Source organism: Microcebus murinus, chromosome 9 (assembly GCF_040939455.1).
Source record: "Microcebus murinus isolate Inina chromosome 9, M.murinus_Inina_mat1.0, whole genome shotgun sequence".
Taxonomy (NCBI): domain Eukaryota; kingdom Metazoa; phylum Chordata; class Mammalia; order Primates; family Cheirogaleidae; genus Microcebus; species Microcebus murinus.
In genome coordinates, this window is record NC_134112.1 from 38,884,599 (window position 1) to 38,907,724 (window position 23,126).

Consider the following 23,126-nt stretch of genomic DNA (forward strand, 5'->3'; position numbering starts at 1 on the left):
TGGAACAAACAACAAACATGTATCCAACATCCTCAAAGTCCTACTACACAAAAAGTTTAACATCAACAAGTACCTTCAACATGCTTTAAAATTAGTAGTCCTGATACTAAAAAATTAACAAAATAGAGCCTCTGAAAACTAATAAATTGTTTTTAAACCAACAGAAGAATATGATATCCTGATTAAACAAAATAGCATTTTCATATTAAGTGAATGCCATGATATATAATTAAAAAATTATTTTTAGATGACACAGTGTCTCAGCAGATCTTTAAAAACATTTCAAGCAAAACTGTACACACATAACCTAAAGGGCAAACAATATGCACTTCCTGCCTAAGTCATATATAAGATATTTGTTGTCTATTTCATAATAGCACACCAAATCAGTTTTTCTTTTTTCAGATATAAATATCACAACATGTAAAAAAATTTAAATTTGGCAAAAAGTATCATAAGCAAAGAAAGCAAAAACAAACACAAATCCCAACAACCTAAAAGAAAATATTTGTAACAAACACAAAGACATGTGATAAATTCATTTTTAAAAAAGAAAAAAAAATCTCCATAGATAAACAGGGACAGGATATGGAAAGACAGTTCACAGATAAGAAATCCAAATGGCTTGTCAATATATAAATAAATGTTCAACCTAATACTTATAAAATACATCAAAATGCCAATTTCCACCTATCAAATTAATAAAAATCTCTGTATGACAACATGACATATTCATGTCCGACAGGAAATAAAATAATACTATCCATTAAAATTTAAAATATGCATATACTTTGACCTAGCACACTCACTTTGGGATAGAAATCAAATAGAAAAATGAATTTTCATCAATAGGGAAATATTACAGTGAGTTATACTTCCACATTGATATATTTTATAGCTATTTTAAAAACTGGTTTAGTGCTATATTTACTGAGAAAAAGTCCATTATGTGATGCTACATTTAAAAAAAGCAAGTTTCACAGTAAAACCTATAACAGCTATAACTGAAACAGAAGGAGCAGGCCAAGCAGTAGGCCCTGAATATTTTGTTTGTACTTAAAGGAAAGAAGTGTGAATGATTATAGGTTAAAACCATTTTGTTCCCTCAAAAGGACAGGTTTAGAAGAATTAATGAGAAAATAACATTTGGTCCTTTAAAAATCAATCTAATAAGTAAATACATATGTTTTAATTCAGAATGCCATCAATTACCTTTAAAATCAAAGACCATGTGTATACGCCAAAACATTTGCTTTGCTAATTTTTAAAAATTTTTCCCAGAATATATGTGTATGTATATATATTCTCCCCAAATATTTTGAAGTTTAAGTTCTATAATTATTTTTACTACATTGTTAACAAATAGTCATGGTTGTAAAACAGTGTCTTAAAAAGTATCTCTTTGTACCTTACTAATGTACTGTTATGGTCCAAGAAAAACAACTGAAAACTGTGCTGTTTCAGATCAAATAGTTCTCCATAAACCTCTGCTCAAATCTACCTGTTGCTCCAGAATGACTTCCCATCTTTCTGGATGTGCTCACAGAGTTCCTCTGCTCCTCCTCTAGAATGCCTTGCTCCATTATTTCCTTCTAGCTTAAACCTATACCCATTCTTTTTACAGACCCACTGGTTTTATTGGTTACCACTTATTTTTACAATTATCTTACCAGGTAATCCCATACTACCCTAAGCATTATCATTAGATAAAATTCTTGGGAAAACAGAGATTATTTCTATATAACAACTTTCTGAAGTTTTCCAGTCATGAAGATAGGGGCAGGGAGGGAATAAAGAAGGGTAAAGGGGGGAAGGGAGGGAAAGTGAGCAAGAGGGAGCATGTGGGTACACTTAGAAGGAAAAGAAGAATGTAAGACACAAATAATAGATGCTGAATTTATAAACTTCTGGAAGAGAAAAATCAAATTTTTAAAAATTCTATGGTGTGAGAGGGCTGAGATGGAAGAAGGGCTCCGGACATAAGTGAATATAGCTACTACCTACGTGTGATGAAGGAGGAAAATGAGAAAAACCTCTTGAGCCAGGATAAACTGAGTATGTTTAGTTATTCCCAACTGTTTTGTTTTCACTTTTTAATCTCAAATTACTCTTAGTACTTGTGAGAGAAGGAAGACTGAGAAATAGTAGAAGGCAACAATTGATTGCTATTAAATCAGAAAGGCACTGAACATTGGGATAAACAATTGAATAGAGGAGGAATGTTTCTTATCTACAAACAATGTGAAATGGGTATTGAAATTATAAAGGAAGAGAATTCATGAACTCATTATGCTAATTTAGGAGAGAGAAATTAAAACAGAACTGACTTTATTTTATATTTTTCCATGATGGTTTTATTAAATTGATTTTTTTTTTTTTGAGACAGTCTCACTTTGTTGCCAGGGCTAGAGTGCTGTGGTGTCAGCCTAGCTCACAGCAACCTCAAACTCTTGGGCTCAAGCGATCCTCCTGCCTCAGCCTCCCGAGTAACTAGGAATACAGGAACACTAGGAATACAGGAACACGTCACCATGCCCAGCTAATTTTTTTCTATTTTTAGTTGTGTCGCTAATTTGTTTCTATTTATAGTAGAGACAGGGTTTCGCTCTTGCTCAGGCTGGTAAATAGATTTTTTAAAGGCAGTCATAAGAGATTCCACGGTTTAGTTGTACTTTCAATTTTCTTAATCTGATTTGCCCTCTTATGTAATACTCAGAGTCTCTGTATTAACATTTTAAAACCATTTTCTGCTTATAAAAGGTATATTCACTATCAAAAATCTTTAAAACTACAGAAAAGCTTTAAAAGAAAATAAAAATAATTATTTTATATAAAAAATTAAAATCATAAACCCTTCAGAAATGGGATATTTTTAACTTAAGCTTACATGAAGGTTTTGTTTTCCCACACCTTAAATATTCTTTTTAAATGGCTAAATAAGTGGTCAAATGAGAGAAAAGAAATCTATCGGATACCATAATTCACTTAACCATTCCCCTAACAGGCATCTGTGTTGGTTCCAAATACTTTCCACTATTATGATGAGCACCATAAAGAACACCCTTACATAAAAATTACACTAATTTCCTAATATTCCTCTAGAAAGATTCCTACAAGTGCTGTTGCTTTAAAAAGAATTGTCATGCTTAATGCCTTGATTCACACTGCTAAATCATTTTCCAGAAAAGTTATGTCACTTTAATTTTCTAGTACCATGGTGTAAGGGTATTATAAATTTCCATGTGCCTGTCTCATTTTCCAAACTAGAGTGATAAATTTCTTACAAGTACTTCTTTGATATTTTCCATTATCACCTTAGGCCAAATCACCAGCAGCTCTCTGGCATAACAACAATAGTGTTTTAGAAATTATCTTCATCACTATTATAGCACCATTAACACGTGGAATAGGTTACAATAGATATCAAATGCGATAGGTAAATGAAAGTATATAGCCCAACTCTTTAGGAATTTCCTCTATGCTCAAAATTCAAGACTTTGTACTTGATGGCTCTCTAATGTACTTGCGCAGCAGAGCACACTTTAATCATAACACTAACAAAGGCTTTACATCATTTTTAGTTGAAACCATAAGGATACATATCCATACTGAATATGGTCCTGATCAGTTCTTTTGATCTAAGGAAGAGTTGTTTGCAAGGATTAAATAAGATAAAATGAAGATAAAGAATTGAACTAAATGTAAAGCCTTCTATTTTGAGACACCTGGGATAAAAAACAGTACAGTCAATGTTTGCTTAAAAATTAAATCTTGGGCCTGTCGGCCGGAGCCGCCATCTTCCAGTAATTCGCCAAAATGACGAACACAAAGGGAAAGAGGAGAGGCACCCGATACATGTTCTCTAGGCCTTTTAGAAAACATGGAGTTGTTCCTTTGGCCACATACATGCGAATCTACAAGAAAGGTGATATTGTAGACATCAAGGGAATGGGTACTGTTCAAAAAGGCATGCCCCACAAATGTTACCATGGCAAAACTGGAAGAGTCTACAACGTTACACAGCATGCTGTTGGAATTGTTGTAAATAAACAAGTTAAGGGCAAGATTCTTGCCAAGAGGATTAATGTACGTATCGAGCACATTAAGCACTCTAAGAGCCGAGATAGCTTCCTGAAGCGTGTGAAGGAAAATGATCAGAAAAAGAAGGAAGCCAAAGAGAAAGGTACCTGGGTTCAACTGAAGCGACAGCCTGCTCCACCCAGAGAAGCACATTTTGTGAGAACCAATGGAAAGGAGCCCGAGCTGCTGGAACCTATTCCTTATGAATTCATGGCATAATAGGTGCTTCACACTTTGTGAGAAGCGACAGAAAGGAGCCTGCGGTGTTGGGACCTGTTCCCTGTGAATTCATGGCGTAATAGGTATAGCACACCTGTGAGAAGCAAAGAAAGGACCTTGAGCTGCCAGAATCTATTCCCTATGAATTCATGGTATAGGAGACAAACCTAATAAAAGCCGCTGGACTCTAAAAAAAAAAAAAAAAAAAAATTAAATCTTGGGCTGGGTGCAGTATCTCACGCCTCTAATCCTAGCATTGTGGGAGGCCAAGAATGAAGGATCTCTTGAGGCCAGGAGTTAGAGACCAGCCTGGGTAAGAACAAGATCCAATCTCTACAAAAGACAGAAAAATTAATTGGGCAGCATGCCTGCAGTCCTATCCTTGGGAGGCTGAGGCAGGAGGATCACTGGAGCCCAGGAATTTGAGGTTGCAGTTAGCTATAATGATGCCACTGGACTGGTGACAGAGTAAGACTCTGTCTCAAAACAAATAAAACTAAATCTAATCTACACTTATATAGAGTTCACAAAGAGCACTAATCTCCTACTGAAAAAGCTACTCAGTTGGTTGAAATGAACAACTGATGGCATACTGAGAAACTCTAAACCAAAGTAGTGCTTAGTCAAATACTACCAGATGAATTTTTTTTAAAAGTCAGATACTAATGAGTATGAAAGTGCAAAATAAATCCTCAAGTTTTTTTTTCATTTGTTTGTTTTTTAAATTAATGTGCGACAGGGTCCACACCCAGCTATTCCACAGCAACACTAAAACTAAAAATCTAATGCTGCAAAAGTCTTACAAACTATATTTTGGCAAGTTACTTTCTCTATTCAACAAAGTATGTTTTCATAGGTGCAAATAAACTTTATAGTTATTTTATGTGGAATAATTTTATGACATTCATTTCTAATAGAAATGTATCCTCTCAAAATTATTCATCATTTAGACCACTGAGCATATTCATATTTTGTTTCCCTGTATAATCAGCTTTAGTAATATACAACCAAAATGATGGTCAAAAGTAAGACATTGTTTGAGTTATATATAACAGATAAAGTCTATGTCATTACTAAAACAAAGCTTTCCTAATTTGTTGGCATGTCATTTATGATCCAGGGTTACTAAGATGAAAAAAAAGAGGATGACAACAATGGAGAAAAAATTACCTTTAAAGAATAAACAATATCACTGTTGACGATAAAATAAGCTAAATGAGTTTATATGTTACTGATAATATACAAGTAAAAGGGGAAGAGCTATGCTCCTAAAATATTTTATTAATCTATTTTGAAAACAGAGATTCCTATTATAGAATTCAGTGCTTGGTCACTCTTCCCCTACATTCCTATCCTAACTTTGGTTTCCTTTTAATGAAGAAAAGAAAAGTCACAAAATGCCACCATTAAATCATTCTGCATGATTTTATGTCAAAAATGTAATGGGAAATGCACACATCAAGGGAAAGGTTACTGTGCTTCCAGAACATCTCTTCACTTGGTTCATGGCTCATCCTTCTACATAACAGTGCAGGCACTACTGATGATTTTTTTCTCTCAGTCTAATGTGGTATTTGAAGGATTATGGCATTTTCAGAAAACCACAGTGCAGTGATTTTAGTGGTTATCTGGCTGAAAGTGATGCTGTGATTTAGAATAACTGCTCTGCTTATATGCAATGGCAAAAGCCAGCTACCAAACCATTTCACAGAGACAACTTAATTCTTGATTACGTATTTTCTTAATAATACATGAGGTCAGCCGAGAGAGAGAACAGAATTGGAGGAAACTAATTTTGAAAGGGAGCCTGCTCTCTATATAGGTACACTATTTTAGATTTAAATCCTATTAAGTACATTGTGATAGGAAAAGCTAATTCGGAAACTGATAACCTTAAATTCACTTCAGTTCAGGATAAATATAATTGATCCTTGAAACTTTCACATGAAGGATTTAGGTACTTAAGAATTAAAATGAAAAGCAATCATGTATCATACATAAGTAGCTATATAAAGAGAATAAGAGAAATGCTATAAATACCCAGATAATATGATTCATTTTAACCTATACACATATTTTATTCTATTTAAAAGCTCAATTTAGTTGTATAGAAAGAAAAACACAAGTTTTTCAGATTAAAATAAAACATTATCTACTATAAAGCATTTCTTACAAATTTGTCTCAATTAGCAATAAATGAAAAGTGACTGCCTTATAATTAGCTCACATATTTTTGATTGGCTGTGGCCTATAAAATATATAATTAAAATCAAAATTAGAAAAATATCATGGGTTAAGAAACAATTAAAAATAGCACAGTCAGTGGGAGGTTTATTCTACAAATGATTCACAATTTCTGATACCTGGATAATATTTTGCATTTCCAAATTTCTTTCTGTGCTTCATTCTAGCAGTATTGTAAAATCATAAACATAAAAATTAAAAGTGATTTTCAAATGCACTGCTTATTATATGAATGAGACAACTGGTTTCCAGAGATATTCTCTGTATTTCTCATGGTTATACAGCCTCTTCCTGGTAGAGTCTTACCAAAAACTTCAACCCTTCAATATTAGCCCTATGCCTTCTCCCTTCATTTTTTCCTGATTACTGATTAAATTTCTAAGTGTTGCATATTTTTGTTGTTCACCACTAAGATAAATATTAAATGCACTACTTCTGCTCAAAAAAATTGGGGTGGGAGGATATTGTCCCTTAATAATCAAGAAAATCATCATCCTGGTTTTCATAGTTAACAAGCTTACCATATATATCAACAACATTAAGGGGAAAATACGGACAAACTAATGACACATGTTATAGCTGAAGAATAAAATGAATAAGAAAAAATGAGGAAGAAAATGAGATTTGATAGGTTCTCTTTTCTATCCTTAATCAGAAAACAGATTTTCTGATACAAACATCATTTCTGTTCAAGTATCAGTGTTAACTAAAATACACACACACACACACACACACACACACTTTAATACCTGAACAAGATCACCTTAAGGTTTTGTAATTCTGAGGTCATGTCCTCTTAAAACTTAAGTCTTACTTTCATACATGCTGAAGAATCAACTTAATGGTGCAAAATTTCTCAAATGAGGAACAAACTGACATTTATTTTATGAAGATTTTGAAACAGGCAATGTTCTTATTTGCTAAGCTTACTAAATTTCAAAGAACTGCAATTCTTTGTCTATTATCTTATATTGTGGCACTCAAATAACCTCTCCTCTACCAAAAAAAATAACCCTTCAGATAACAGTAAACTAGAGCTGACTGTATGTGAGGTATTATCTGTTCTCCAAATTTAATTAACAAAATGCAAATAAAGTGTGCTGGTAATGTGGCTTTTTTTACACAACTAGTGGTCACCTCAAATACTTACTTACCTCTCTAAAATTTCACATAATTAAGCCTATATATTTAGAAGTTTCTTCAATCTACAACTAAAGCAATGAAGTTTGTTGTTCTTTAAGACAAGATAAAGGGACTACAAGAATATTTAGTAAATAGACATAATTAAAATTGCTAATGACCAAAAAAGTAAAAGTGCAGAAGCCATCATAGAATTTTCCAAACAGCAAATTCAATAAATATATATGATATTATAGACTGACATAATGGGCTTTGGAGACTTGGAAGTGGGGAGGTTGACAGGGGATAAAGGATCAAAAATTACCTAGCTGGTACAACGTATACTATTTGGGTGACAGGTACAGTAAAAGCCCTGACTTCACCACTATAAAATTTATCCATGTCCCCTCCAGAAATGATGGTTTAGTTGTGAGGCAACCCTTGAGTAAGGCATTGGAAAAGTTACTGGATTTGGTTTGTTTTTAATAAAAGTTGAAATAAACTAAAAAAAAAAAAAAATTATCCATGTATCAAAAATCCACTTGTACTCCCTAAATCTATTAAAATTTTTTAAAAGTGAAAAAAAGTGGTAGTAAATGTGTATATTAAATGTGTAAATTAAATATATACTATGTGCCATTTTAATATACAATATAAATATATCATATTTATATACCACTAGATAGTAACATATCTTAAAATTAACTGAAAAAAGTGTAATCTTGCCAAAAAGCAAATATCCCAGAGATAAGTATCTACAAAGAAGGTCCAGTTCCATTATTAGTGCTATGACCCTTATTTAATATAAAACATAAAGAATAATTTAATGGCATCTAAAGTTAAAAGGAGTTAGCACATTTTAATAAATCCATTTAATATCAAAGAGAATCAAAAGCATGCTTAAGAAAATAAAGAATATAACACTGGAATTTCAAAGAAGATCAAATATAGTCTTAAAAACCATAAAATATCAGGGGATGTCATCATTTTGCCTATAACAAATACATCTATCAAAGGCAAGTTTTAGCCAGCCACTGAGCTGAAATATAAATTATATAGGCGTTAGGATCATGGACTCTGGAGCCAGACTGCCTAAGTTTGAACTCCAGTTCCACCACTTTCTAGCTATGCAACTTTTGGGAAGTTACTTAAGCTCTCGAAGCCTTAGTTTCCTTATCAATTCAATGGTGATAATACTGTTTACTTCATAGAGTAGCTAAATGATTTAATACAGATAAATATAAAATATCTGATATATAAGCATTACATCGTATTTTATTAGAGTTGTTGCTTACATAATAGAGCATTTACCATTTCCTACCTATTGTACCAAATCCTTTACTTTTACAGTACTACCTCATTAATCATCCAGACAAACCACAGAATAGCTACTATTGTTTATTGATACTTCACAGGTAAGGAAGTTAAAACACAAGGAAGAAAACGGTAGAGATCACAAATAACAGAAACAGATTTCAAACCCAGCAGAATGGCAATAAATCCTCATACTTATTCATTATACAATACTATCTCTCAAAATATAGAAAGACAATTTAAAATTTAATAAAATGTAGGCTCCTCATATAAATTTATCAGAGTCCCTTTTTAAATGTCCAACATTAAGAATATGGAGTTGAAGAATGAATAGGATAATTTTTTCACATTATAACAAAGACTCATTTAAGTATTTCTTTACTTAGAAGTTCCCTTAGTGTATTAAAATTTGGGGGGGGAAATAATTTATACATCAGAAACATATCTCATGGCTATGAGAAACCAGTGACAAAAGAATATTTGCAGCGGTTGCCTAAAGCTGCATATGGGGGCTAGGATTGACTATCAACAGGCACAGTGCCTTTTGAGGTAATGGAAATACTCCAAAAGTGGATTGTAGTGACGGCTGAACAATCATATAAATTTACTAAAAATCACTAAGCTCTATATTTATAATGAGTGAAATTTTATGGATGAAAAGTAAATCCCAATAGAGGGTTTTTTTTTTTTTTTAAAAAAAAAAAAAGAAAGTAATATTTGCTATTTATCAAAGGAAGCAGGTTTTTTGAACTGACTTACTTTCTACTCCACTAGCTAAATGAGAGAAACGGCAACCAGACAACCAGCTTCCATTCTAAGAGATTTAACCAATAAAAAAAGATCACATTCTAACAAGTACAGGGCGCTACTGAGAGTATGTTTTTACACAAGAGCTTGTCACAGAGATCTAAAGAGATTAAGTGACTAGTTTAAAATTACAAAATTGGTTAAGTGACAAGTTTGAACTAGTTAAGATCTCCTACCTCTCGGTGCTATAAACTATTACAAAAATAAAGAATCATCAGTTAATCAAAAAACACTGTTACCTATTATTTTTGCTTACAATAGTATATACTATTTTTAAATTTGTACTTAATAATTTAAGAAGTTTTAAAATTTTTAAAAATAAAACCAAACAGGAAATAAAGAAATATCTCTGCCAGAAAAGAGATTATAAATTATTTCAATTTTATAAATTTGCAAATGTGTACAGATACAGCAATGCATCAGTAAATTAACTTAACAAAGATTTATTCTGAATTATTAGGTCATAAAATAAAAAATGTCTGATTTCAAATCAAAAGTATAGTTTATTATATCCCAAACAAGAAGCAATACAATTAATCAAAGTATGGACCTAAACTTGACATAGTTTTGCCACTTAATGAATGATAACTTGTTTATGCCAGCAGTGAAGAAGCCTCGAGAGCAAGTAGCCAAAGGCATTTTCCACGCCTTACAAGTATTTTTCCTTGCAAGAAGTGGTCCAGAGCCTGGAATAAGTGGTAGTCAGGTGGTTCAAGGTCTGGTGAATATGGTGGATGACAGAGAGTTTCCATGTTCACCATCTGTAGTTTGAGCTGCATTTTTTTGTGCGACATGTGGTCTTGCAATAGGACTGGCCTGTCTCTATTGATCAATCTCAGCTGCTTAATCGCAAGCATCCTCATCCTTTCATCCAACTGGTTACAGTAGACATTCGCTATAATAGATTGACCAGGTTTCATGAAGCTGTAGTGGATAATACCCGTGCTGGACCACCAAACAAACAATTCGCTTTTTTTATTACCATTTGGTTTTGGACTGTGTTTTGGCACTTCATCTTTATCCAACCACTGTGCGGAACACTTGCATTGTCAAAAAGAATCCACTTTGCATCACATGTAATAACATGTAGAAACGGTTCACCTTTATGGCATGACAGCAAAGAAAGGCAAGCTTTGAGATGATTTCTCTTCTGATGCTCATTTAATTTATGTGGTACCCATCAATCCAGCTTCTTTATCTTGCCCTTTTGTTTCATGGTCCAATATTGTCAGAATAGTAATGTCAAACCTTGCTGCTAATTCACACATAGGTTGAGATGGATTTGCTTCCTCTACAGCATTCAGCTCATCATTATCCACATCTTGGTCTCAGGTGGCCCATGGGGCTCATTTGCAAGATTAAAATCACTAGAATGGAACTGCTCAAACCATGGACGTACTGTGCATTCATTAGCCATATTCTTCCCAAACACTTCATTGATATTTCGAGCTGTCTGCACTGCACTGGTTCCACAACAGAACTCATATTCAAAAATAACACAAATTTTTGAATTATCCATGGTTTTAGAAAAATTTCTCTTAAAAAATTTGAAAGATGATCACAAGTGCATTTGAAAGAATAAGAATGTACCTTCACAATAAACATAAAAAGAAGTGTCAAGGTGAAATGTCAGAGATAGTAACTGTCTAACTTAGTACTTAAGGAAATCGGACATTTCATACAGATTAATAATAACCTATAACTGCCTAAGCCATATTGTATTAGACTACAAGAGCCATCAGGAATAAACAGAAGGCTCAGACTCTATATTCATCTAGTGGAAAAAGTAAAAATAATTCACAGACAATGACAACACAATTTACAAGCAAGTGGATGACAGAATGATGTGGGATTTTATGAGGGTTCCAAGTGCAATCAATGCAAGAAGATCAATATCAAGTCATATAAATCAGAAAGAATACATTAAAGAAGTAAATACTGATATAGTCTTAGAAGGAAAAAGAAAATATGCTCTAATACATTACAGAAAAGTCTTAAGCAAGTAGTTATAATATACATTCAAAAGACCAGCATGATTTTAAAAAATATGATGGTGCTGACACATAGGGAAAGAAGCATCTGTCAACTTAGATGAAATGAATAAATTCCTTGAAATACACAGCTTATCAAAACTGACACAAAATGAAAGAAAATAATCTCAATAAATCTATTTTAAAAATTGAATTCATTATCAAAAACCTTCCCAATAAAAACTCCAGGTCCAAATGGTTTCACTGGAAAATTCTACCAAAATTAAAGAAGACACAATATCTTAAACAAATGCTTTAAAAACAAAAAAGAGGGGAAGACTTTCTAACTCCATTCAGAAGGCCAATATTACCTAATAAATAAGAACTACAAAGACTTTACAAAAAAAGAAATTAACAGAAAAATACTTTTCATGAATAGAGAAACCCTTATCAAATACTAGCAAAACCCTTATCAAAATACTAGCAAATAAAATCCAAAATTAAGAGGCAATACATCATGACCAGAAAGGGTTATCCCAGGTTTGCAAGGCTGATTCAAGTTTTATGCCTCCCTGGCTAAGGGGTTGGGGGGGGTGCGAAGCTCACCAGAAACACTGTTCATGTATCTGTGCCAAGATCTCCTCCTTATTGAGGACACTTAAGGACACTTTGCTCTGCTCTGACTCAGTACCTTTCCATTTCCTAGCTGTAGGCACCCCCTACCCTGGACCCTCCCACCAGCCCCTAGGTCCATAAAACAGCAGGAGGCTTTTGTTTGGTGCTCAAACAGCAGTCAGACTAAATCCCTGCTCTGAGTACAAGGGGGAGCAGTTAATGTATGCACTGATCTACCTGACCCTTACTCAGTACTGTTCAGAGGGGGAAAATGTAATATTCAGGAGCTAGCAAGCTTTCCTGTCTGTTCTCTTGCTGATACTACTGCCATAATAAAAGAAAGGTTTGTTACTTTCAATTTGGCTTGTTATCCTAATTTACCATCTCGCAGATCTCAACTCTAACATAAACAGAAAATATTAAAAATATCTGATACAATATCAAAAAAATACTCAGAAATGCATGTAATAATAGATACATAAGACTTCTACACTGAAATCTGTAACATCAATGAGAAAACATAAAAATTATCTAAATATCTGAATAAATGGAGAGACATACCAAGTTCATGAATTTAAAGACTAAATATTATTTAAATTGTAATGCTTCTAATACTGTTAAAATTTTAATGGCTTTGTGGGGGCAGTCTTTTTAAAAACAGTTGTGGCAAAATATACATAAAGTTCACAACTTTAACTAAACAGCTCTGTGGCATTAAGTACATTCACTGTTGTGCAACCATCACCATCATCCATCTCCAGAACTTTTTCATCTTCCCAAACTGAAACTTTGTACCCATTAATACTAACTCCTCATTCCTCTCTCCCCCAGCAACCACCATTTTTACTTTGTCTTAGCAATCTGACTACTCGAGGAAACTCATACAAGTGGAATCACAAGAAATTTGTCCTTCATTGTCTTATTTCACTTAGCATAATATCCCCAAGGTTCATCTGTTACAGCCTGTGTGTGTCAGAATTATCTTCCTTTCTAAGGCTGAATAATACACTAATCTATGGTTTGGATGTTTGTCACCTCCTAACTTCATGTTGAAATTTGATCCTCAATGTTGGAGGATCTAATGAAGGTGTTTAGGTCATGTAGACAGATCTTTCATGATGAGATTAATGCCCTCCCCAGGGGGTGAGTTCTGTATTAGTGCCCTGGAGAGCTGGTTGCTAAAAAGACCCTGGGACCTTCCTTCTCTCTTGCTTCCTCTCTCATCATGTGACCCCTATCAAACCCTGGCTTCCCTTCACCTTCTACTATGAGTGGAAGGAGCATAAAGCCCTCATCAGATGCAGATGCCCATGTAAATAACACTGCTATGAACATAGGTGTACTAATCTTTTTTTGAGTACTTGCTTTCAATTCTTTTGGGTATGTAGCCAGACATGGTAGGTCAAATAGTAATTCTGTATTTATTTTTTGAGGAAATGCAATACTTTTATACAACAGCTGTACAATTTTACATTCCCACCAAGCAATATACAAGGGTTCCAGTTTCTCCACATCCTTGCTAACACTTGTTATTTTCTGTTTTTTCAATAACAGCTATCTTAATGGGTGTAAGGTAGTGGTATCTCACTGTGATTTTGATTTGCATTTATCTAATGATTAGTGATACTGAACATCTTTTAATGTGTTTATTTGGCTACTTGTATATCTTCTTTAGAGAAAAAAATTTTCAAGCCCTTTGCCCATTTTTAATGGGGTTGTTTGTTTTCTTGTTGTTGAGTTACAGAAGTTCCTTATATATTCTCAATGTCAATCTCTTATCAGATATATGACTTACAAATATTTTCTACCATTCTATGGACTTTTTACTCTGTTATCCTTTGATATACAAAAGTATCCTTTGATATACAAAAGTTCTTGATTTTGAACTTATTTAATTTTTTGATGCTATTGTTACCTGTGCTTTTGGTGTTATATCAGGCTTTTTAAAAATGAAAATGGACATGCCATTACTAATATCTATATGAAAATGCAAACGGTCTGGAAGAACGAAAGAGATTACTATAAGGCCTCAGTAATCAAGACAGTTGGTACTGGCATAGGAATAATTACCTAGGTCAATGGAATATAATACAAAGTCTAGAAATAGACCTACAACAAAAAAAGCCAACTGATATTTAACAGTGGCACTAAGGCAATTTAATGTGGAAAATGCAAGTATTTTCAATGAATGATACTAATAAACTGGAAATCCACACGAGATAGATAATAAATAAAACTTTCTTAACTCTACAAGAAACCAAATACAAAAATTAATTTCAGATAGCTCACATATCTCAATATATAAGCTAAAACTACAAAGCTTCTTGAAGAAAAGAAAGCAGATAATCTTCGTGACTTGGCCCTAAGCAAAGAATTATTAGATAGGAAATGAAAGCAATAACCATACAACAAAAAGTTGCTACACTGGACTTCAGCAAAATTAGCAACTTCTGCTTTTTAAGTGACACCATTAAGTAAATAAATAGGCAAGCCACAGATAAGGAGAATATGTTTGCAAAACAAATATCTGAATAAGGACTCACATCCCAAATTAAAAATTTCTACCATTCAATACTAAACAACTTAATTTTTTTTTAAAAAGGCAAAGAATTAATTCACAAAGGAAGATACACAGTCAGTGAGCACATGAAAATGTGCTTAACATCATTACTTATTAGGGTAGTACAAATTAAAACCCAAAGTGAGATTCCTCTATACTCCTATTAAAATGGCTAAAATCAAATAAAAGCTGAAAATGGCATTTATATAAAATTCTAGAAGACACAAACTAAGCCATGGTGAAAAAACTAGAAAAGTTATTGCCTTTGAGTCTTTGGAGCCATGAAAATGTTTTATATCTTGATAGAAATGGGGTGAAATGAGGGGATACACTTTGCCACATTTAACAGAAAGAAATATTAGAAATCCAAGTTCTGATCAGGGCACAGTGGCTCATGCCTGTAATCTCAGCACTTCGGGAGGCTAAGGCAGGAGCATCAGTTGAGGCCAACAGTTTGAGACCAGCCTGGGCAACATAATGAAACCCCATCTCTATAAAAAATAAAAAAATAAGTCAGATGTGGTGGGGTACACCTATAGTCCTAGCTACTTGGTGGGCTGAGGCAGGAGGACCAGTTCGAGGATAGGAATTTTAGGCTGCAGTGAGCTATGTTCTGGCCACTGCAATCCAACCTGGCTATAGAGCTAGACCCTGTCTCCGACAATAATAATAATAATAAAAACAAAGAAATCCAAGCTCTGCAGACAATCCTTTAAAAACAATAACTACATAATACCAATCAATGACTAAGGAATACAAGACAAATAAAACAAAAAGCCCAAAAACCTATCCTGGAAATTGTTGGTAGAGGTAAAGACCAGAAACAGAAGTTTATCCAAAACTGCCCTTGTGTAATAAATGTCTGGCTTTAATGCACATAAAATTTATTAGAAGACACATATCATTTTAAGGACTGATATTTGATTCTTAGTTTTATTTGTAAGCATCCAAATAATATACATTTGCATCATCACTTCACAATGAGGATATTCCTACATGAATATGCAAATTTTATTACCATTAGGAGTGATAACTATATGATAAACTGTGTAAGAAACAGTAATCTAGCAAGTCTATAATCAAATTAAAGTAACTAAATCTATTTTAAGAAATTTATCAAACACCATCCTGTTTTTAAGAAATAAAACTAGGTGTCACCTTTATTAAAGTAATTTAAAATAATCTATTTTAAGAAAATAGTAACTAAATTTATAACCAATTTTAGCTTTACTCTCAGTCTAATCAAATCTCAGGGGAAAAAAACCTTTCTATTATGACCCAGGCAGTCTATAAAGCTTCTGTATTAGCTAGAACAGAAAAGTTAATTAAAAATAAAAAATCAGAATAATAAGAGCCTAATATTTGAAATAAAAATATAATATACATGAATTCTTGCTGGTGACCCTAACAATTTATGATAAAATAAAATTATGTTTGGAGGGGGAAGCAGTCACAATCCAGGTGTTTAAAATGTGAAATAAATAAAAATGCCAACAACATTGTTTAGAGACCAAATTGACATCTTAACCTTGCAACCAAAATGGTTCAAAAACTATATAATTTGCTACATATTCAAATAAGGAGGAGAATCTAGCAAGTATTTAACAGTGAAGAATAAGCTACAAAAGTGAAATAGCTTCATAGATTATTCCCTAGCATCAGTGCTTCTGAATAATGTTCACAATACAAAAGAAAATTAAATATGCTATGTAAGAGGGCTCATGGATTCTAGGGTTCTTAGTTTTTAGAAACCCTTTCTCTTTCTCTCCTTTCTTTCATTAAGTAACAGAATGTGTCACATTTGGTTTACATAGTTAAGATAAAGTTTGAGTTTTATAAGTTTGGTCATATTCCTAATTTGATAGGTTGATAAAGACTCATGGAGAAGAAAGGCCCACCTCCCTCTCAAATATGTTCAAGGAGAGGAATCACTTCACTTTTACTTTATATAGATTCATCAACTAATTGCTCACCTGTCATTCCTATTTCCTTACTTATACACAGGGGGAAAAAAAAGCCATCCTCTAGTAAGATAAAATCAATCCTCCTTTATTAAGTTTTTTAAATATCTTCATCAAATACTTATATTTAGTGACTCAATTTGTTCTAGGATTAAATTATAAAAGTTTATAACTTCAGCAAAAGAATAATCAGTCATTACTTATGTGAAGTTCATTTACCAGGCATTTATCATTTATTTATCAAGGCATTACTGAGTATTAAATGTACCAGAAACTGTGGAAAACAAAAATAAATAGGTCTATAACTAAATGGGTCTACTAAATGAGTCCATTAAATGGGTCCATAACCTCTACCAATAAAGAACACCTATCATAAACATAAAAATGACTAAAAAGACATCACAATTCCAAGACAGAGTTTCAATTTGGCCTTCACTATTTAAAGTGAATTAAATAACATAAAGAAATGTATTTTTGGTTGGGAAATTCTCAAGTAATTTCTAATTAAATTATAAAAGTAGCTGATAAAAAGTAAACGCTTTAAAAAAAAATTGCCCAAGATGCTGTAAATTCAAATTTCTTTTTGTCCCCTATATTCTAGAAATAATTACATATAAAAACAGGGTATGTACATTTTCTGAGAAGTAAAATAAGTATTTATGATTACTGGAAATGTATTACTAATTATGACCCTTATTTCAATGTAAACATAGATGTATCTTTCATTACTAAATAATGCCACTGTTCTAATATTTTACATAGAAAGAACTTTATTATCACACAGCAATTATTGACAACCTACCTAATGAAACACAGTATGATTTTGATCATGTCCCATAGGAGGAAAAACTGAGGCACAGAAATACTATAATTATTTGCCAAAGAGTTGAGAAAAACTTACAGGCTAAGCAGAAAATAAAAGTTGGAACTAATTACACTTTACTGATAAATTGCATGCAATTTCCTAAGGATATATTTAAAAATGTGTAAATTCACATATAATAATACAAATAGCTGAAAAAGCAAAGGAAAATAATTTGAAAGGAATTTTCTATATAGCCTGAATTACATAGAGAAGTGTGGTTTCAAAATAGAAGCTGCTAAAGAGCAGGTTATACTGAGTTATGTACATTCAAAGAAACTTGAGAAAATAAAGACAGTTTATTCAATGAAAGATTACTAATTATGACTCAAGAAGTTATTTCATAAGAGAACTAATAATATACAATCAATAGAATGTATCTTTGAGCAAGCACTGAAATATATCTTTAGAGAAAATAAAAACCATATTTAAAATATCTTAAAATTAAAGTTAAAAAACAGCATGTATACATAATATTTAAGATGTAATGTAATCATAAAAGTGTGGACTTTGGGGGGATGACTTTCAAATAATAATGGTGCCAATTCCAAAACAAATGAGATGTCAGGGAAAATGGCAGATAGTAGCTTATAAGATTACTTTTATTAAACATAATGAAATTCTACATAAAATAAAATTCTTCTTTATCCCGAGAAAAATAGTGCTTAAATAATGATTTTTTTAAAAGAAAGGTCATATTATAACCATAGAACATTTTCTGGTATTGATTTATATCCATCTTGTCTTGTTCTCAAAAATATTAATATATAAAATTTATAAAATATTTAATTTACTCTTGATTACCTCTTTACAACCTTTGCAGAAAATCTATGATGTTATCTTCTTAACAAGGCCAAAGCAAGGAAAGGGACTTTGTATTTCCATCATTTCTAGAGTAATAAAAATATCTTTACCTTCCAGAAGACTTTCACAAAATTCCAGATACTGGCATGTTGTAATAATGCAATTAGAAATAAAAATTTCATAACAAAGACTAACAAAAGTAATAACATAGGAATATATCATTCAAAAATCTTATCAAGATTAGAAGAAAGATGGTACCTATTTTTTTAAATGACTAAAATATGATAGATTGGAAATATTCCATTTTACAGTCATTTTTGAACATTCATTTCCTGGGTTCTTTGTTTCAACATATGACAAAAACAAAACAAAGCAAAAAAACCTCGTAAAAACATGTAGGTCCTATAGCAAAAAGGCTTGACTCAATCATGTATCTCAAAAAACTTAATAGTAGAGTAAATATTCATATAGGTTCAAATAATTAAAAAGAGGATCACTAGCTCAATAGTTTTTAACTATTGTTTCAAATTAATCATGCTGCTCAACTTTACTCCCAACCCCAAGGGAATTTTCCTGAATTGAATTTTTATCCATTATATAAGATTATTATGGTTTTCTTTTCTTTTCTTTTTGTTTTATGTACTTCATCATATTATGCTTATGCTTGATTTCATTTTTGACATTCTTCTAAAATTTATACTGCAGTCAGGATTATTCATGTATATCTCCAGAACTTGGAACTCTTTACTCTAAATATAAATGAACTTAAACTTCAGGATAGCTCCCAGGACATTCTACATGAACTAGCTTAAAAATCACTGGCCAAATGTTATAGATTTTCTTAACTTTGTTGAAGCACTTTGTATTTCTTCACTGGAAATTTCACTTTTACCTTATCTGTCTCAGTAGTAGTAAAAAAAAATTCATAAAATTTAAAAGTGCATTCCTTTATTTGAGAAATTAAGACAAATTGTATTCTTAATGACTGAAATAAATTACATCATTTTGGAAGCAAATATTTAAAATCATATAATACTAATATTTGTTTTATCAACATAAGTTTATTCATTTTTAAATGTTTCATTTCTGTGTCCTCAGTTAATTTAACAGAGCTTTACCAAAAGACATTTTTTGAAAGAAATCAGAAAGTGTTCCTTTACCATACTATAAGAACCTTTGTGTCACTATCCTTTGAAAGACTGATCCCTCTTTCAAATGAGCTCTCTTTTCGTTAACCCACTCACTCTCCCATCTCACTCAGGGCTTTGAGTAATCTTTTCATTTCCATAAAAGAAGTAAATGGCTAAAATTAGCAGTCTCTGGACCCTGTGCAATATCAGCTGAGATTCCTGATTAACACTATGTCTGATAAAAACAAAAAAAATTATCAAAACAAAACAAAGAAAGAAAGAAGACAAAACAAAAATCAAAATCCACCTAGGCCATCTTTTCACCTTTCTTTATTTCATAAGAAAGAAGCATTTAACACATTTGTTTCAATAAGCAATAAAGAAATGCTAATGCAGGTTGTGTCAATAAAAAGTCTGTCTTATCATTATTGCTAATAAACTTCAACTTTAATGATATGCTAACAGAATAGTAACTTTATTGTTTTATGACATAAAACATAATCTTAACACAAAGTGTTTAGATTAAATTATTTTACAAACAGAGCGCTGTCAACTTCTGTTGTCAAGAGAAAAATAATTCTCTGTGTTCAAATTGCAGATTATCACTTTGTAAGCATCTAAATCCAGAGTATAACCATGTGTGGCAGGTTAGTAAGTGCATGAAATCTGTACTGTTTCCACTAAGTAAGATTTTAAGAAAAGCCCTATGCTGTAATTATTTTTTTTCATTTTATCTGTGATGAGAAAATGACAAATATGGAACTTTAATCCCCTAAAGACTAGGTCTTAGCATCCAACTTACCTGACAAGATTTTCGTTGTCTCCAGTTCCCTTGCAAGTAGCACATTCAGTTCTTAAATCTTCAGCCTTGGGCTTCTTTTGTAACACGGACTGTCTTTGTCTTCTTTCTCTAGGAACTCTTTCCTGACATACAGGGAGGACAAAATAAAAGATGACAAAACAAAATAGGATGTAAGAAAAAAGAAATAATTTTAAGCAAGAAAGTTTCTCAAAGTTTAGACTGTGTAAAAAGTGCTTAACTTATTCCAACCTCATGTTTTTCTTCCTCAGGAATGAAGCTTCGTTTTCGTCCTCTGGTTCTCTAAAAAAAAAAAAAAATCCACACAAACATCTCATGTTTAATTAATGATAAAAATAATTTTTCTCTGTTAAACATTACTACTTATATTACATACTTGGAAAACTAGTATTTCGGCTAAAGCTGTATTAGACTATTGAATTTTATTACAATTTATGTCATAGGAAATAAAACCATAAATAACACTTTACAGTGCTTTATGTTTAAATAAACATATAAATTCCCTAAAATTATTTTGAAGGATTTTCTCAATACTTCACAATTATCACATAATTATAATTTACTTAGAGTATTTAAATTTTCATAACTTATCATATATGACTTCTATAGCTTAAATGCTAAACCTAGGGTCATACTACATCTATTGTTTGCCCATTTGTAAACATGTATATGTCTGAATGATGTAAAGAAACAATTCTTAAGCAGCTAAAAAAGGTGGAAGGAACAGGTCTCACATATCTCAAAATTCTAATTAAAATAAAATTAATTAAAACATAACAAAGTAAATTAAAACATGATATAAAATGACTTATTTTAAACTAATACAGTTAAAATTTTCATCTTATTGAACATACTTACCATTTGAAAGAACACATTCAAATGTTTAAAAGTAACATAAACAATATATTTGCAGCAAATAAATTAGAAATCTCTACCCTCATAGCAGTCTCTGTAGATTTATAATCCCCATATGCAGACCACAGCTCTTTAGAGACTAGAAGAGAGCAGGCACCGCCCCCACAAATTACTTTGACAGTTAAAATCGAAGAACATTCCCAAATTAGAGTACTGTGTATCAAATAATTCTAAACAGAAGTACATAATATAAATGCATTAATGTTTTCTTACATTACTGTTATTTCAATTCTTCACAATACCAAGTCCACTGTTATTTAATACTATGGCTATCTGCATACCAAAACTGCCCTAGAGAAACAAGAGGCAACTAAATTTGTCATTCAAAAAAGTAAATTTACAGACTATGTATTCTTTTATATTTGTATTGCCAATCAATGTTTTAATTACATTATGAAAGAAATTGGGGGGAGGGGAGGAGGCGTGTATATAGGAAAGATCTTTAAATGCAGACCCTACATCTACTATTCTTAAGTCTGAAGAATACTGAGCTTTGCTCCTCAAAGCATTAATCATGGCCTATAAGCACTGGCATGCCCTGGCCAGGTACCTGTTAAAAATGCATTATCTCAAGCTAACTCTAAATACTGAATTAGAATCTGTCTTTTAAGGAGAATCCCAAGTCAACACACATTAAGTTTAAGAACACCAGTGTGAGAAGAGTCCTTAATATCAACAACACTTACTCAAGTTCTAACTGAAACATCATGGCTAGCACTTTATATATTCAACTCTTTTCCTTCTGTGACACTCTTGCCCTTCGAAGCGTCACTTTCTGTCCCCTGACACATTCATCCCAAAATTGGTAAGGACCATATCATATTTGTCTTTCCAATTAAACTTAATACAATGCTTATTATATAAAGACTCAGTATATTTTTAATAAAATAAATAAATGGTTAGATTAAAATGAATAAATGATTATACTACATAATACAAATAATAAAAGATATGAAAAAATTAAATTATTTTTATCTGATAATGTATTATCAATTTGCATAATATATATATGCCAGGCATTTTAATAAAGTGTTTAGAATTAGTAACCAATATCAAGGGAAAAATATTCAAATTACTCATTTTAGTTCTATGAATTTCTAAATGGAATGCTCAAAAAGGCCTTCATACATTTCCACATTTCTCTTCATTCAACCCATCTTTTAGATAATGAAGTAGAAAATCTATCATCTAGTTTTGAATTAATCTTCCAAGTATATATGTTAATGTCCCAAGTTCATGTTTTCAATTATTTTAAAGATATTTAATTATTTACTATTTTTAACAATACTTTAAATCTTCAAACATCTGGTATGATTCCATCAATTAGAACTCTTTTCATACCCAGATTGCAATTAGTATCATATGGCATAATGCCAATTTGTGATTCTTTCACATAATGGCATATAGCTAGATTTCTCTATATATTTATAAATTTCTTTTTATATAACTACATATATTTATTAGTGTTATTTTTTAAATGAAAAGCTATTTGCAAATATCTAAAACAGTCACTTCAAATTAAGTGCATTTATTATCAAATGGTAGTCATTGATTTATCTGTGTAATAATTTTAAGTAACAATAGCAACAAGAACAATTTTCAGCTACAAAACAAGGTTTTTATAAGACTATGAAATATCATCTTAGAACTCTGAAAAAGCAGTCTAGAGAAATGACTTGCTGGTGTCACATAGCTGGTAAGTGTCA

The 23,126-nt window shown here is 31.9% G+C and overlaps 2 protein-coding genes across 5 annotated transcripts in view; one reads left to right on the plus strand and one right to left on the minus strand.

Moving 5' to 3' along the window:
* The window catches only part of PHF14 (PHD finger protein 14), a 170,564-nt gene that overhangs the window by 65,832 nt on the left and 81,606 nt on the right, over positions 1 to 23,126 (minus strand). For 3 of the 4 annotated variants that reach the window (XM_076006406.1, XM_076006407.1, XM_076006409.1), the window contains exons 15-16: positions 20,737 to 20,787; positions 20,488 to 20,609 (exon numbers count right to left, since the gene is read on the minus strand). In XM_076006406.1, the coding sequence (XP_075862521.1) occupies positions 20,488 to 20,609; positions 20,737 to 20,787 (173 nt within the window). Of the gene's footprint in view, positions 1 to 4,510; positions 18,642 to 20,487; positions 20,610 to 20,736; positions 20,788 to 23,126 lie in introns of those variants that run through there. The other variant, XM_076006408.1, reaches the window with a different exon arrangement.
* LOC142872912 (large ribosomal subunit protein eL21) lies at positions 3,741 to 4,485 on the plus strand. The gene has a single exon (XM_076006410.1). The coding sequence runs from the start codon at positions 3,817 to 3,819 to the stop codon at positions 4,297 to 4,299; it is 483 nt and encodes a 160-aa protein (XP_075862525.1). The 5' UTR covers positions 3,741 to 3,816; the 3' UTR covers positions 4,300 to 4,485.